The 15,526-nt window shown below is 35.0% G+C and overlaps 1 protein-coding gene across 12 annotated transcripts in view; it reads left to right on the forward strand.

Moving 5' to 3' along the window:
• Window positions 1-10,008, forward strand: part of LOC110673999 (synapse-associated protein of 47 kDa) — an 88,598-nt gene extending 78,590 nt beyond the window's left edge. For 11 of the 12 annotated variants that reach the window (XM_021851221.1, XM_021851220.1, XM_021851219.1 and 8 more), the window contains one exon: window positions 7,725-10,008. In XM_021851221.1, coding sequence (XP_021706913.1) covers window positions 7,725-7,852 — 128 coding nt within the window. In that variant the 3' untranslated portion in view covers window positions 7,853-10,008. Of the gene's footprint in view, window positions 1-4,067 lie in introns of all 12 variants that reach the window. The other variant, XM_021851229.1, reaches the window with a different exon arrangement.
• The last annotated feature ends 5,518 nt before the right edge of the window (window positions 10,009-15,526 follow it).

A 15,526-nucleotide genomic window follows, 5' to 3' on the forward strand; every position in this document is an offset into this window, starting at 1 on the left:
GACGAAATATAAAAAAATAATACAATTTCTGCATGTTTTGATAATGTTTTTTTTTATTTAGGTATATGAGTCTTCTGGAATCATTTTAACATGACTACATGACATATTTTTAAACCTATGCAGAGACATAACTTAGAATAATCTCATGTTTGTTTTCAATGAATATTACAGAGGTTAATAACATTTTATTTATTAGGGCCGGATTCTATTCTTGGCACTTTTGATTCATTTCGGCAGTGGGTTTTTTTAAAGCTACTGATCTCATATTTGGCAACAATATGCTGCGTGCTATTGAAGTACTTCTTCTTGCAAAGATTTCAGACAATTCGGCCGAAAAAAAAAACCTCCCATGCCAAAGTGAATCATGGTAATGCCCAAGTAGCTCTGCACCCTATTTAAATTAAAATTTAATTTTTAAATTTTGACTCGCGTCGTCGTTGTAGGTGAGAATGTATACTTTTTGTCAAGATTTTCTCTGAATATTCCAAACACCAAGCCTTTTTCCGAGAAAAAACAAATTTCAATGAATTTTTATCACGCGCGGACGATTTAGCGCATAAATCGAAGTGTTCGAGTTGATACGGGGGTCGATTGAAGTGAATATATTCACGAGAACTAAGATTTTAGAAAACCACGATTTAAAACACGAGCTGACGTAACTTTTAACACGGAGGTCTTGAGGTTTTTCAGTGAGGTGAATATCGTTATGATATGATGTCGAATCTGATACCTTTAAATTTATTTTTGAATGGGTTACAATCATTTATGGATATATTTTCGGGAATGCATCGAAAATTTCCAAAAACATGTATTTTGCTCACGTTTTTCGCATGATGTTCATTTTACCACCACCAGCTGTTCATTTTACCCACATAGTGCAGGTAAAATGAACATTTTCATCGTTTTTTGCAAGCGATAAAAATATGTGAAAATTTAACTATTTTAGTCTGAATTCCTCTCACTACTTTAGATAACACTTAGACCTTTCAAAGACCCCTACAGGAAAAAAAAACATCCTCGAAGGTTTGCTCCACATTTTTTTATTGCTGTGTGCGTTTGAAATGCAAATATCAAATGCGGGAACACCAAACGCGGTAAGATTTTTCACAAGAAATGCGATGTCAAATATAGATTTTTCTTGCTAGGGTGGCGGTGATTTCTATAATCGTTGCTAGGTGTCCTTTGATTGCTTTGTGTTACCGCATTTGGAAGACGTTTAGTCAAGATTTGCATCTCAAATGCAAACAGCAATATTTTGTTTATGGATTTTTACATGAAACCCTACCAGAATAAATTCTGGATTTCTATTGTTCTACAGGGTGTACGTAAACTATCCGAACAGCAAAGTATGAGAAAGATTATCTCACACATCAAAACCAATAAAAAATCAATGCCAATGTAGCTTTTTAGGGAAATGTCCTCAAATAGGCACAGGTCCCGCCAGAGCCTTTTTGAGGACATTTCCGTTCTATGAGAAAATCATTCCGTTCCGTAATCTCCATGAATTTAAATAACCATGTCAACAAAGGGTGTACGGAATCAAATTGCGTCACAAATATTTGGAAAAATTCGGCGTTCAACCAATCATCTTCAAACATTCAGGGAGTAAAATAAAATATGTTATAAATATTTTTCCATGAACTTTTCTCTTAACACTGCTTTTCATATCTCCCTCCGATTCTACTTCCTTAGGATAGGACCATCGTGTGACCTTAGAAGAGGAAGTAGACGCTTTTGGAGGCATTACTTTAGGTACACCTGCTCTTTGATCGTTCCAGTTGTCACGTATGGGGTGCTTCGCTTTCCACACGACGAAATTGCTTGCCAAATCATATATTTATTGGCAAGTTTTGACATCTTCTACTTTCTAACGTCCTCAGGGACATCGAATTTATGATGAGCAGTGGAAAATTGGGGCCCCGGAAGTCTGCTTTTACATACGTATCATCAAAATCCTATCGTATTTTGCCGTTCATTGCGATTAGGCGCCTTTTGGACTTTGTACGTATGTAGTCCTTCACTTTTTTCGCACCTTGCAAGAAAGTTTTGGATAAATTCAGTTGCTTCGCCAAATCTCGAACAGACCTGTTAGGATTCCTCTTGAAAGCTTGAACTACTTTTTTTGTGATCCTTAGCACTATACGGAAATCCATTTTTGCCACTTTTTCCTTACCGATCGATGGTCAAACGTTCGTGGGACCGATTTAAAACACGAGACACCGAAGAATGTACCACTCCCAGCTTTCTGCTGATGGCACAATGAGATAGATCCGAATTTCAGAGGTACGTGCGCATTTTTTTTTTTGCGCCGCTGCTGTTCTTCCGACTCCATCTTCACAACGATTGCACATCTGCTAGCGAAACTTACACAGCGTAAACAAATACACATTGATCAAATTAAACCCAAAACTTCAATAGAAAATACCCAACGGGTAAAAAGTTACAACCATTTAAAAGTGGTACAATATATCAAATTAATTTGATTCCGTACACCCTTTACTCTATGCCCAGGGAAATCGAGAAGATTTCTTTACAAAAAGATCATCGACCGGCGAGATTCGAACACACGACCCTCAGATTGGACTTGCTGATTAGCTGCGCATTTACTGCTACAGCTATCTGGGCTCCAAGTATTTTTCAAAAATGTCATTGCTTGAATACTATCGATAATTGCCTCATGATTAACCATGGTGATTTCTCGAAAATTCCTCCTGGTGTTTCATCAAAATTGCTTCTGCCTTTATACCTGGAAGTAGAAAATCCAGGGATTTGTCCAAAAAATCTTTGAATATCTTAAAAGTCAGTTTCGACTTGTGAAGTATTAATATCATAACGTTATTTTCTACTGTTTTTTTTAGAGCTTTTCAAGTTTTGAATATTTTGTCAGAGACTAACCCACCAATTCTCCCAGTAATGACTCAGATCTCACAAACATGATCTACATCCTACATGAGTTCCTAAAATAAAATCCCCACGATTTTCTCATTAATTGCTCAAAAACATGTCCACGAATTCCGAAATAAATTCGACAAATTTATCCTCAAATATTTCATCCAGGGATCACTCCTTCATTTCTCAAATAAAATTTCATAGATTCTCAAAAATTGTATTTTAAGATTTCACACTAGCAAATACTACAGCGACTGTTCGAGTTCGATCCTACGATAACAAACAAATTCTGTCCGATGTTTTTCATATATTCCAATGTACTTCGTATCCCATAACTTGTTGTTCACGAAAAGCAATGATATTTTTCACTTGATTCATGCCATTGTTATTTTTACAGATACTGATTTATTTGTTTTTTTTTGTTTTAAATATATAAATCGTGCGTTCTCTTATGTTCACTGCGTTACTTCGCTATGAATTAGATATAAGATTTTGTTTTAGCACTCATCTAGACACTGCTCATAAACCACGTCAACTACTAGGCATGATGAACTACTGCTTGTGTTTCATTTCAAGATTAAAATTGAAGGTCTCCGTGGTTTATGATCAAATTCCTAAACATATACCTAACAAATCATATGTTCAATCCGTCAATAACGGATATTGTTTTATAGTCGCCCATATTCAGCTACAGCAAATGTAGAGTCTCGAACCAATTATGTAAATAGGGTTGCCAGATTCACTTACTGTGGCTATATAGTTACTGACACAAAAAGAACGTTTGTGAAACTTTTCTTACTTACTTTAGGCTGTTTGAATCGACTGTAGTACATATGTGTATGTGTGTATAGCTGCACTGATTCGGTGTGATAGAGATAACGGTTGGAAGAGAGTAATCTGGCAACTCTGTTTTCACTTGTTCCTATAATTTTAGTATCATTTTTTTATTTGTGTAGCGTATTGTAATAGAATGTTGGCACAACCCTACTAAATGTCTTTTAAATATCGCATTACTTAAGTCAAGCTTTCAGTGTATAACAACAAATTTTTCGCTTAGCAAAGATTATTTCCATATTCAGTTGTTTTTTATAGCTAATATTATGTGCAACGAAAATGTGACTAACAGTATTCTTTTCTTATTCCCTTTTGCTTTCAACCAACAATTGATACTCAAACAGCCTAAAGACGTAGTTACAATATTTAAAAGCATAGACCCATTACGCCCGTATCAAGAGATGGTTAAGCGAGACAGTAAACAAAACGTTACAATATTCATGAACAGATATGTAACTAACTCCAAAAGTAAAAATAATTACCACTAGTTTCATACCGTAAACCCATCTCAGCTAATATACAGCAACACACACGGATGGAGCAGGAGGATTTTTCCCTTCATATAACACGATCATACGAGCACACAAAGATAAATCAGAATCAATTATGCCATACCTTAAATTTTAGTATAATCCTGTACAAGTCAAAACACACATCTTGATGTTAAGCATGGTTACGTTAGTATGTATATTTGGAGGAGCCATAACCAGTCTTGAATCAATCAAAAAGTGTTCTCGTTCTATTCTAAATTCTATAAAGTTTATTTCGTAATCGGTGCTAGAGACCACCGATATTTATTCCCGACAAGTATCGTTTCCATACTTAAACTATTCAAAGTAAACTATCGAACACAATAAGTGTACTTTTCTGTCTTGATGTGATTTTCCTCGTAACCTCAGAGTAATGTTAACCCCAGAAGAAAGCTATGGCTAGGAAGGCTATGCGAATTATCTATGGCTTACCACATAACGGCACATCTTAGGAGTTCCAGTGAACTAACCTCTATCTGGCTGTGGCTTGACTTTTTCACGACACCTAAATATCCCGGCATGATTGAAAGTCCGATAAACAAAAATACAAAAATATTTTAATTCTAACTCACAACCCACCGAGGCCGTGATTCTCGTATAAAAAATTGCGCTAATTTATCTTCATATATTGGAGCCACCACTTGTCTGACACATGCACCTGTTTAAACTTCCAAACAAACCTAACCTAAATATTGTTAAGCTGCAGACATTTCCCTGTAATCGGTTACATGTATAGAACGGGCTTGAAATATATTTTCTTTGAATAAGTGATTCCTTGTTTTGACCCGGATTAAACTCCGCGTGAATGCCATTTCAAGACGCTAAGCTATGACAAAATCCAAGATTAGTCTGTAAAAAATCACATATTTCGCGTTGAACTTTACGAAAGATTATCATTAAATAGCAGTATTCATATTTAAACTAACAAATCGAAAAAAAGGGAATGAAAGTAAAGATTTTTTCAATGTTGTGCATTTCGTTAAAATCTATACATCTTTGACGACAAAATAATATATACAAAAACATTAAAAGAGGAGAAAGCTAAAACTAATTATTCAAGGGTGTAGGATGTTAAGAAACTGATAAAGGGAAATATTAAACATACAAATATTAATATATGTACTTATTTAAAGAAAATATTTAATTCGTTAAAACTCAATTACAAAGAAGAGAAACCACACGTAATTTAAGAGAAAAGACAATACAAAACCAACAACGTCGTTGAGCATCAAGATGAATCAAAGTAAAATAGGTGAATAAAACTGTCAGAATTGTGTGGAAACGAAGCGAAAAGCATCCAGGAGACGACTAAAGCTGACGATCAGATTGGTTGATATATCGAAACAGATATCTACGGTGGTGATGTTTTCCGATCGGCATGCAGTGTACAGAAGTAGAAATATCTGAGATTTTTTTTTTTTTTGTTCAGTTGCAACTAGTAATCCTTTATAAAGGATTTATAAAGGATCACTAGTTGCAACTAGCAATTGTCTGCTGTCGATTTATTTGAAGTTTTTCCTGCGAACGCATACAGAAAGACACACACACACACGAACACATACCGGACTTGTATTTCAAAAATAAGATGAATGGAGGCTGATTTGTTTCCGAGTTCAGGCGTCTGATTTTCGTTAGGTTTGAACAACATTGCCAACAGAAACAGATACTATTTCTAGTATATCTGAGTTAGAGTCTACCTACAGTCTCCTAGCTTCGAAAATGATATGATGATATTGTTGCAGTTGTTTCAAGGATGAACTCTTTTGGTATATTAACACGCTAATGCGATAAGCTATTAGGGTTTTTTTCAGAATGTTGTGAAAATATTGTCAAAGTAATTTTACTCCAGTATTCATTAAAACCTCTGCAATCTGCATTCACAAACATGAAAAATTCTCAGATTGCGCCTACTGGTAGGCTGTTCAATAGCATTAATGCGTAGTGCTCTCAAATTACGTATAGGACCATCATAGGAGCTATGAAATCTCACTTAATCTATAATAACACCCGTTGGTCATGAAATCATGGGTAACCATTATGCGATAGAAGATGATCTTCTCTTCATCAAAGCGTTAAATGACGCGTACAATCGTGGAGGTTTCACTGTATATGTTTTTGTAAGTTTTTCATGCAGAATTGTATTAAAATCTTGCATTTTATTATTGTATACATCTCGTATTAATAGTTAACAAATCAATTCGTTTTTTACGATTTAACGGTGATAAATTGCTGTGACTTTCACAAACTTTTAACATTTTCTAACTTATGAACCCTAAAAACAGAAGATTCGGACGCCTAAATTGAAGCAAATATCAGCTTTCAGTTAATCCCGACAACGTGTTTAGTTTAGCATATGATTTTTGTGTAATTTTACCTTTTCCTCTCAACGCGGCTTTTCCTCTGTTTGCCTACCAAACCATCAGTCGTATAATTTCATAGCAAAATTATGTAACGCAATAATCTGTATAGACAAATAAATTTTAAGGCAATTAAAAATAAGCTGTGATTAATTAAACATTGGAAACTACAATGAAGAGAGTGTATTACCGGGTCGGCAGACGAAGCTAGCAGATCACTTATTTTAACCACAAAAGAGAAAGTTATATTAAACGAAGCGAAATGCATCGGGAAATGTGGTGCATCCAAGTGTAGATGTGTACATATACATCGCCGCTTCCACTTACGGCACACAGTTCTAGAGAAAAAAAGAGAAAGATTCAATTACGATTGTTTTATTATACATTTAATATTTAGCACAGCGCTAAACGCAAAGAATATTTTAATTTTTAGTCGACTGTCATAGATGAACGGATGCAGCATGTGATGTAAGTAATCATGCACTAGAACACTGAAAGTAGATAGCAGTATCGATTTAACTACAAGAATCTATCAGGTTTTTCAAGATGTGCAAAGTCATGTGCATTAAGAGAGTTATTTTCTTTCGGTGCATCAGTGTTGCCAATTCTCGAACGTTTGAATAAACGATGAATCTCAATAGTTGCATCCGTTTGTATGTGATACCTCTATAATGGCAATAGATGGGCGTGATGCTAGTTCAAAGGTTTATTTATTCGAAAACTAGTTGATCGTGATTTAAGCCAACAACGTGTGTAACTCTGGTAATCGTTTAGGTTCATAACGTTAACGTAGATACGGATAGATTAAATAGTACAATAATAGACGACAAAATAATGGATGCTTTACCGCAGGACAGTGCTTTATAGCCACAGTAGGAAACAAATCTAACGAGATATTTCAAACCCACTTTGCTTTGCTGTTGAATCATTTGGAAAAGGACGATTTTCGTTGTGGGCTATCGGTTAAGACTTGCTTACTCAATTTGTTTCGTTCTTGTAATTTTCGTTTTCCTGCTCCTCTTCGAACATCTACACCATCAATCTACACCGAATACACGCCATTGTTATAAAAACACGATATGGACCTTCAACGCCGAGAACACTTCACTCGTAGAAGAGCAATGGGAAAAGGATTTGGAGGCGGAGTTGCAGGATTACGAAGTGGTTAACGATGGAAATGATCGCACCAACTGGGAGAAAGACGTCGACGAGCTGCTGGACGACGAAACTGATTTGAAATAAAATGAATGTTTCAATCAGTTGCTTTGTAACGTGATGAACTGCAATGTAAATAGGTGAATAAGGTCTGGTAGTTAATATTGTTCAGTGCACAGACAGACAGACGCATCGCTCAGAATATCAGTGGCATTATGCAACTCAAACGCTGTGAGAAACATACATACAAATTCGCAATTTTTGTGTGGTACTCTCGTTTTCTATTGAGATGCGTATAACTACACCTGTATAAAACCACACAATGCTACAGTGTTCATAGACAAACAAACGTAACAATTGAATAATTTTCGTCATATTTGTGTTGAATCGGTAACTGTTCTAAACGTTGCGTCTGTTTGTCAGCAAAAATGATATGAACGATCTGATGGTCCACTTACCTATACTTATTGAAAATCCCGTTCAAAAACACGTGAATAGTGGGATATCAGTAGAGTTGGGTGTCTGTTTGTCAGTGTTTAGAATAGCTGAGAGGTTTGCTGTAGATAATTTTTCGGTTTGACATTCGTGCGAAATGATTCAAATGTTTATTTATTATTCTAAAAAATAACCTCAATCTTTCCATTTTGGTTTACAAGTTATTGATAAAACTGATTTCGGTTGAATTAATTGTATTATCTGTAATTTGACTGCCTATGTCAGTCAGTCGTGACTAGTGTTGATTTCTTTTCTGGAAATGTACTTTTATCTGTGCATGCTCATGAAATACTGCTCCGGAAGACATCGTTTTACAAAGTAATTGATCCACAAGAAGCAAGAAATCAGGTCTAAACAAAAAATATCGAACTTTCATCTGGTACTCAATACTCATGAGACTGTGATGGAAGCAACCAAGTTAAATATGCCGACATTCATCTTTCATTGTTCTTTTGCATAAAACACGTACTTTTTTTTTCTCACGAATTGTTCTTTTAAAATCTTCTAGGATGTACGTACGTACAACTGTCCAGCAGCCATTATTCGAATCGATTGTTAAACAATACTTCTTCCAAAATAGCTTTCAATAAGTATTCAGAGTTTTCTCACTTGGTTCTACAGTTATATTGCTGAAAAAAGACTTAGCAACTTAATAATAGTAAAATGTTGAACGGTACTCATATTGGTGAACATTCTCCTCTCGGCGAGGAAAAGAACATTTTACCTAATCTATCATTGTTCATGTATTGACACACCGAGTCCTTTAACGTGACATGGAAACTATTGAAATTAATCTATTGTACTGTAAAATAGTAATCCCACTACACGATATAAGTTCATAAATTCAGAAACCGATGTTTAGCTATGGTCAAATTGCTGTGAAATATAAATAACCTAACTAAAAGACCTGACCCGTGAAACTCTTGATAATTTTTCAAACACTTCAGTAAAAATTTTCGTTTCCGTTCGTTATTCAAACGTTATGACATTTTTTAACATGTTTTAATCAAACCATGGCTTTCAATATGAACATGTTGAAACAAATATGACGATACTTCAATCCACTCTACAAAATTACACTGATCATACGACACTTCTTCCAGAAAATCTCTGAAGCTAAATTAAATATAACGTTTATAAGAGTCTAAGGCACTTGAACGAACTTGAGAACTTAACGACACTAATATCAAACACAGAGAAAAGAAGAATAAAAACATTTCATCGCACAGATTTAGAGAAAGCAAAAGACAAACAGAATTGCATAAACAAACAAAAGGTTAGACTAGTCGTTTCTTTTTTTCAACAGCATTTCTTGTTCACTGTACAGAAAATTGAAAAACTTGAAGGCGATTCGGCGCCATGGTGCGCCGTATGCTATAAATATGAAACCAAAGTAATTCCACACAACTCAAACTGCTAGCAACATCTCACTATTTCAATATACAGTGACTCTTGTTTCATCGAGCCGGAAGGAGCTGCTGCTGTTTTTAGATATTCAACAACAACAATTGTTTCCTTCTTTTTGTTTTTCGTTGATCTTTACTATCTAAACTCGTGAATCCGACGAAATTATGGATGCATTGTATTCTGTATTTATTGACAACTGGAAATAAGATTGTTTAATATATTGAACTAATATAAAATATACATATTACGATATACTACCGAATATAAAGCATTAATATGTGTAAGAAATCAGTAATAACAGTAAATAAAAAAACAGAGGGATATTGTGAACATTCAATGAATTGTGGTGTTGCATTTATTTCATAGAAAACATACCGAAATTCAAAACTTTACCTACAAGTACTGTAGCCATTAGCGTAGGTTTCCCATCACGCCTATTCCTGTTTTTTTTTCTTTATTAGTATCTTTTCAAACATTACATTCATTTCTTATATCTAGGTGTTCTGTGTTAGACAACACTTTCATCCTAATTTGGTAACACAAATTTAAGATTTTATTAACATTTTGTTAACAACATATTACATTTCATTTGCCGTAGCAGTTCAGATTTTTTACAGGTGAGTTGATTTCACCTGCTTATAAGAGAAAAAACACACGTTTTCAATTTACTTAACCTAACTTAACCTAAATATATAACGCATTAATCGTGGCAATAGAAGATTGTTACGATTTTTTGCCTGAAATTATTAATTATGTTAAGGTACCGTGGGGCAAGTGGGTAATGGATTTCGCATAGTTGGGATTCTTCAAATCCTAGAGGCTTTAAATTAAAACAAACGAGGTCGTGTATATTTTTCAGCTTGACTCCCACCAAATATAAGCAGTATGCTGAAATTTATTTTTATGTAAAATTGAAGAAAAAAGTTCAGAAAAAGTTTTTGAAACACGTCTCCTCACGGTGCCCCGACATACCGTTATTATGCAAAAAAATTGTCCATCAATTCTGAGCACAGGGCTCGATTTCTGAGGTTATGTTGCACCTCTGGACCAATTTTTAAAAAAGTCCCTAGGAGGAATCTCGAAAAATCTTGATTTGAAGTTTTAGATCTAAAATTTCAATATAATCCTCATTAAAATATTACAAAATACTTACAAAAACACTCAAAAAGTTGGCCAAACTGTTCTCAACTAGTATAAAATTGTTACCGTTTTTATGATTAGACATTAACAACTAACTAAACTTACCAGAGTTACTTAAGATTTTTTTTTTCATAGATTTCTATAGTTTTTATACTTGTATAGTCGATTTAGAGCTAGTATCAATCATTTGTTTCAAATCTGGAATAATTTGGTACAATACACATGAACATACACGAATGTATTTCACGGGGCCGCTGACTTCCACCTGAATGATGTAACTTTTTCTTCCGGCATTCTCACTAAATGACCAGCTCACTGAAGTTTGCCTATTTTATTCACACAATAGTTTTCGCTCCTGTTCTCAAATAAATGTGCTTTTAGAGCCAATAATAAGCGTTTTATACAGGGCATATTGACAATGGTGATTCATTTAGGCATAATTGCATTCATCGTTGTTCTGTTTGCATTTTTATTGAAAACTGATTTAGTTTTCGAAACACTTTTCAGTGTTCTGCGATAAAGGGTCGCGAGGTGTTTTGCCGAAGTTGTTAACGAAATAATTGATCTATGTAATTATATAAGCCTTTATCAAGCAAGTAGGTCCCTAAGCTGGTAACATAGTCCACAAAAGGAGATATTCACAGCTAGTACACGTGTGTTATCATTATTATCATGCGTCATAAGTGTGTTCAGAATAATAGTAGTAAAAGCCGGTTTTCTTACAAAATACTCAACATTGGCATGCTGTTACTTTGTTTCGCTATGAGCAATCGGCGTTAAATTTAGAAAAATTCAAAAACTCAAAATACAGCAGATATATAAATAATGAAAACTACTATTATTTTGAACGATTTCGCCTGGTGCTTAACTTTTTTACCGGTAGTGTGAAAATTAACAAATTATGTGATAATGAAATTGGCTATATTTGTAGTTTACTGCCAAAATTTCATGCCGATTGCTCCTATGGAAAGAAAGTAACAGAATGCCAAATTTAAGCATTTTGTATGGAAATCGGCTTACACTACTATTATTCTGAACACAACTGTACATCTCCATCAAGCACTGCTTCAGCACCATCAAATCTGAACTTCCTTCTTTGTCTACATGCAACCATATACGTTTGGGTAGAGTACATGATATGACAAGGTTATCCTAGTTGTCCACCTTTAAAATAGTGAAACTCTGCTTTACTGTACTGCGGACGATTTCAATAAAGTCATCGTCTGCATAATCAAGGAGTATATGCGACACAACGCAATATTGTACAGTAAATTCTGAAACTCATCTCCTTCCATTCCATGTAATTTTCCAAAAAAAAAAATAGGCTCCTCGTCTACAATTCTTACACTTCATTGTATTTGCCAGCCTATCAGCTTTATGTTTTATTTTTAAGCCTTTGATATTACCTGCAGCAGAATTTCGTTACTGAGTCGATCGTGATCTAGAAATTAATATACAGATTGACGATAAATTCCGAAAAAAAAAATAAAACGAAGATTGTTGCAGGTATATAGAGTGGAATTCCTGGTGATGCTAATTTAAAGTATTAAATACTCATTGAGGATTTGTTTGAAGTTGTTAAAGACTTTGTTAATTTTCGAACACTTGTGACATATGACAATCATGTTTCCCGTGTAGTTATAATCCTGTTGTGACTGGAGTATTGAAAAGGATATTTTTACACAGAATGGTGAGGGCAGAACTCGGCGGAAAACTAGACGTAAACATCAAGAGTAGTAAGTAGTAGAAACATTTTTTTTAAGCAAAATAAATCCGGCAGACTTTGGTGGGCTGGTCACTTAGTGTGAAAGTCGAAAAATAAGCTGTAAATTACTTATATTCAGCATTGAATGTTTCACGTTTATCAAACGTAATATCAATTGTATATAAGAATTTGTTGCTTAGATTTCATTCTATTGAACTAAGCTAACTGGATTAAGCCATGTAAAAACATACTTAATCCACTCTGGTATGTTAAGTCAGTTTTAAATATTTCTAATTATAACAATGGTAACAGTTATATGCTAGTTGAGAACAGTTTAGCCAACTTTTTGAGCGTTTTTGTAGGTTTTTTCAGTGCTAATGCAAAATTTTATTAAGGATTATATTGAATTTTTAAGTCAAAAACATCAAATCAAGATTTCTCGAGATTCCTCCTGGGGATTTTTTTAAAAATTGGCTCAGAGGTGCAGAATGACCTCAGAAATCGAGCCCTGTGCTCAGATTTGATGGACAATTTTTTTGCATAATAACGGTCTATCGGGGCACCGTGCTCCTTACTTTTCACTTGCCCCACAAGTGGGGCAAGTGAAAAGTTTATCGTTTTGAACAATAAATTCAAAAACTAACAGTTATATTCAGGATTTTTATTACCTTTAACATTTGTAAAGGCGTCCCAATGAACAATAACATAAGTAACATGTAAACAATGAAAATTTTATTCTTGTTACTTGAATTTTCTTCTGCTCAGTTATGTTTGTTGGAATGATTCGACAACATTATAACTGCAACATTTCCAATGTTAGTTCATGGGACAGCAATTGAATTTCTACTCTGTAGAATTTACACCGCTCGTTATTTGTTGAGAAAATCGGATATGACGTCGGATAACTCATCGGGGGAATTCAAACGGAATCCTTCAATAAAGTGTTTAGAAACTTTTTCATGTGGATACACCTATACCCCATTTTTTATGTTTTGAACTAGCTTTACATAGACATTCCACGAGATTTACATGCGTTCTTTTATATTAGGACTTTTCAATCAACGTCTTCCTTTTAATCGGCTGTCCGAAGTAAACATATTAATATCGTAATATTTGGCAACCTTTTTTTTTAGAGAAGTTCCATGATTTGGCCATGATAATAGCATTTAACGCTTTGAGTATATTCTTTCTGTTGTTCTATGATAATTGCGAACCTTGTATACTTATAGCTACCTAGAGAGAAAACACAAATTCAATTTCTAAAGAGAAACTTTTCACTTGCCCCACGTGATTACAAAATCGACGATGTTTCAATTTAGTTATTTTTAGGTCTACGTCGAATGAATTCTAAAACTTTTTTTTATTGCAGTTGAAAACTGTCAGAGGGGACAACTTAGAGGTGGTACAGAAAATTATTTTCCGCAATTTTTATCCGCGGAAAATATTGAAATAAGATTGCACGCCGCCAACTTGTTACGGAGTGATAGTTGACAGGTTAACGATTTTTCGCTCTAGTATGCAATAATGGCTGAAAATTTTCCGAAATCTCTTACCTATCGTAATGTTCTCAATGGCCTCAAAGGTTTACGCATGAGTTTAAAGCGGTTATTCACATACTGAGTTTAATATACCAATTATTTTCACTCAGTGCGCATCGTACCTTCGTGCTGTGCGTACACGAATTCTCTCTGCTCTTGGAAGTTTTCTTAAAAACTACCTACATAAAGCAATAAAACAGTACTTTTCAGTGCTAAAATTTAAAACGGTACTTTTCAGTGCTACTAAAACAGTACTTTTCAGTACTATTTTTTCTACTATTGATCCCTTTACGATCCTTGTTTGGACCCGTGCCTTCGATTTTTCGTTGGACCCGTTGGCGAAAGCTAGCGGTGGTAATCCTTCTTGGACACCGTCTTGGGAAAAAACCTCTCGAAGGTCACGTCTTTCTCGTTTATTAACTAAACATGGTATCAACAACTAACAAAAGGAAGGGTGAATCTCTGAATTCACTACTTCCTTCCAAAAAAGTGGGTTTTAAAACTGTCACTACACGTGGCAAGAATGGAAGAAAGGAAGCTTCCCCGGAATGCGAAGTTTCTTCCAAGGGTGAAATGAATAATTGTATCGAAATGAGCAATCAGTTCGATGCTCTAGACAAATTTTCCGAACACCAAATCGAAGCAGCCTCTAGCCCAGGCTCTTTGATTCAAGTGAGGAAGCAAAGAGTGCCGCTTATCGTGGTCAGTTGTTCCGAATTTGAGGGATTTAGGCAGGAGATCTTGAACTCCATTAGGGGAATCAAGGTTTCTTTCCAAATCGCAAAGAAAGGAGACTGTCGCGTTTTGCCGGAAACTCTTAAAGATCGTGAACTTCTTCTCAAACATCTTGAAGAAAAGAAGCACAAATTTTTCACTTATGACGACAAAACTGAACGTTTGTTCAAAGTTGTCTTGAAAGGTCTCTCAAGTGACTATAAATCACCTGAAGAGATCAAAAATGGAATAAATGATATACTTGGATTTTTCCCAGTCCAAGTAATCATTATGAAAAAGAGAACCCAATCTGGCATTGTTCGGAAAGGGCTTTCTCAAGAATTTTATTTAGTTCACTTTAACAAAAAAGAACTAAATGATATTAAAGCTTTAGAAAAAGCAAAACTTTTGTTTGATGTCCGTGTGACATGGGAACATTTCCAGAAACCTGGAGGAAATTACCAGAACCCCACTCAGTGCCGTCGGTGCCAAAAGTGGGGTCATGGTACAAAAAATTGTCGCATGGATGCTAAATGCATGATTTGCGGAGGTTCTTCTCACGCCAAAGACGTTTGTCCAGTGAAGGAAGATACCACCAAGTTCATATGCTGTAATTGCGGGGCTAACCATAAGTCCAATTTTTGGAATTGTCCTTCACGCAAAAGGGTCATTGAGGCTCGTGCCAGGCAGATGAAAGATAATATCCGTTACGATAACGGTCGTTTCCGGAATTTGCCTGGTCGAACAATGCTCATTTTTCAG

The sequence above is a fragment of the Aedes aegypti genome, chromosome 3 (genome assembly GCF_002204515.2).
Source record: "Aedes aegypti strain LVP_AGWG chromosome 3, AaegL5.0 Primary Assembly, whole genome shotgun sequence".
NCBI lineage: Eukaryota > Metazoa > Arthropoda > Insecta > Diptera > Culicidae > Aedes > Aedes aegypti.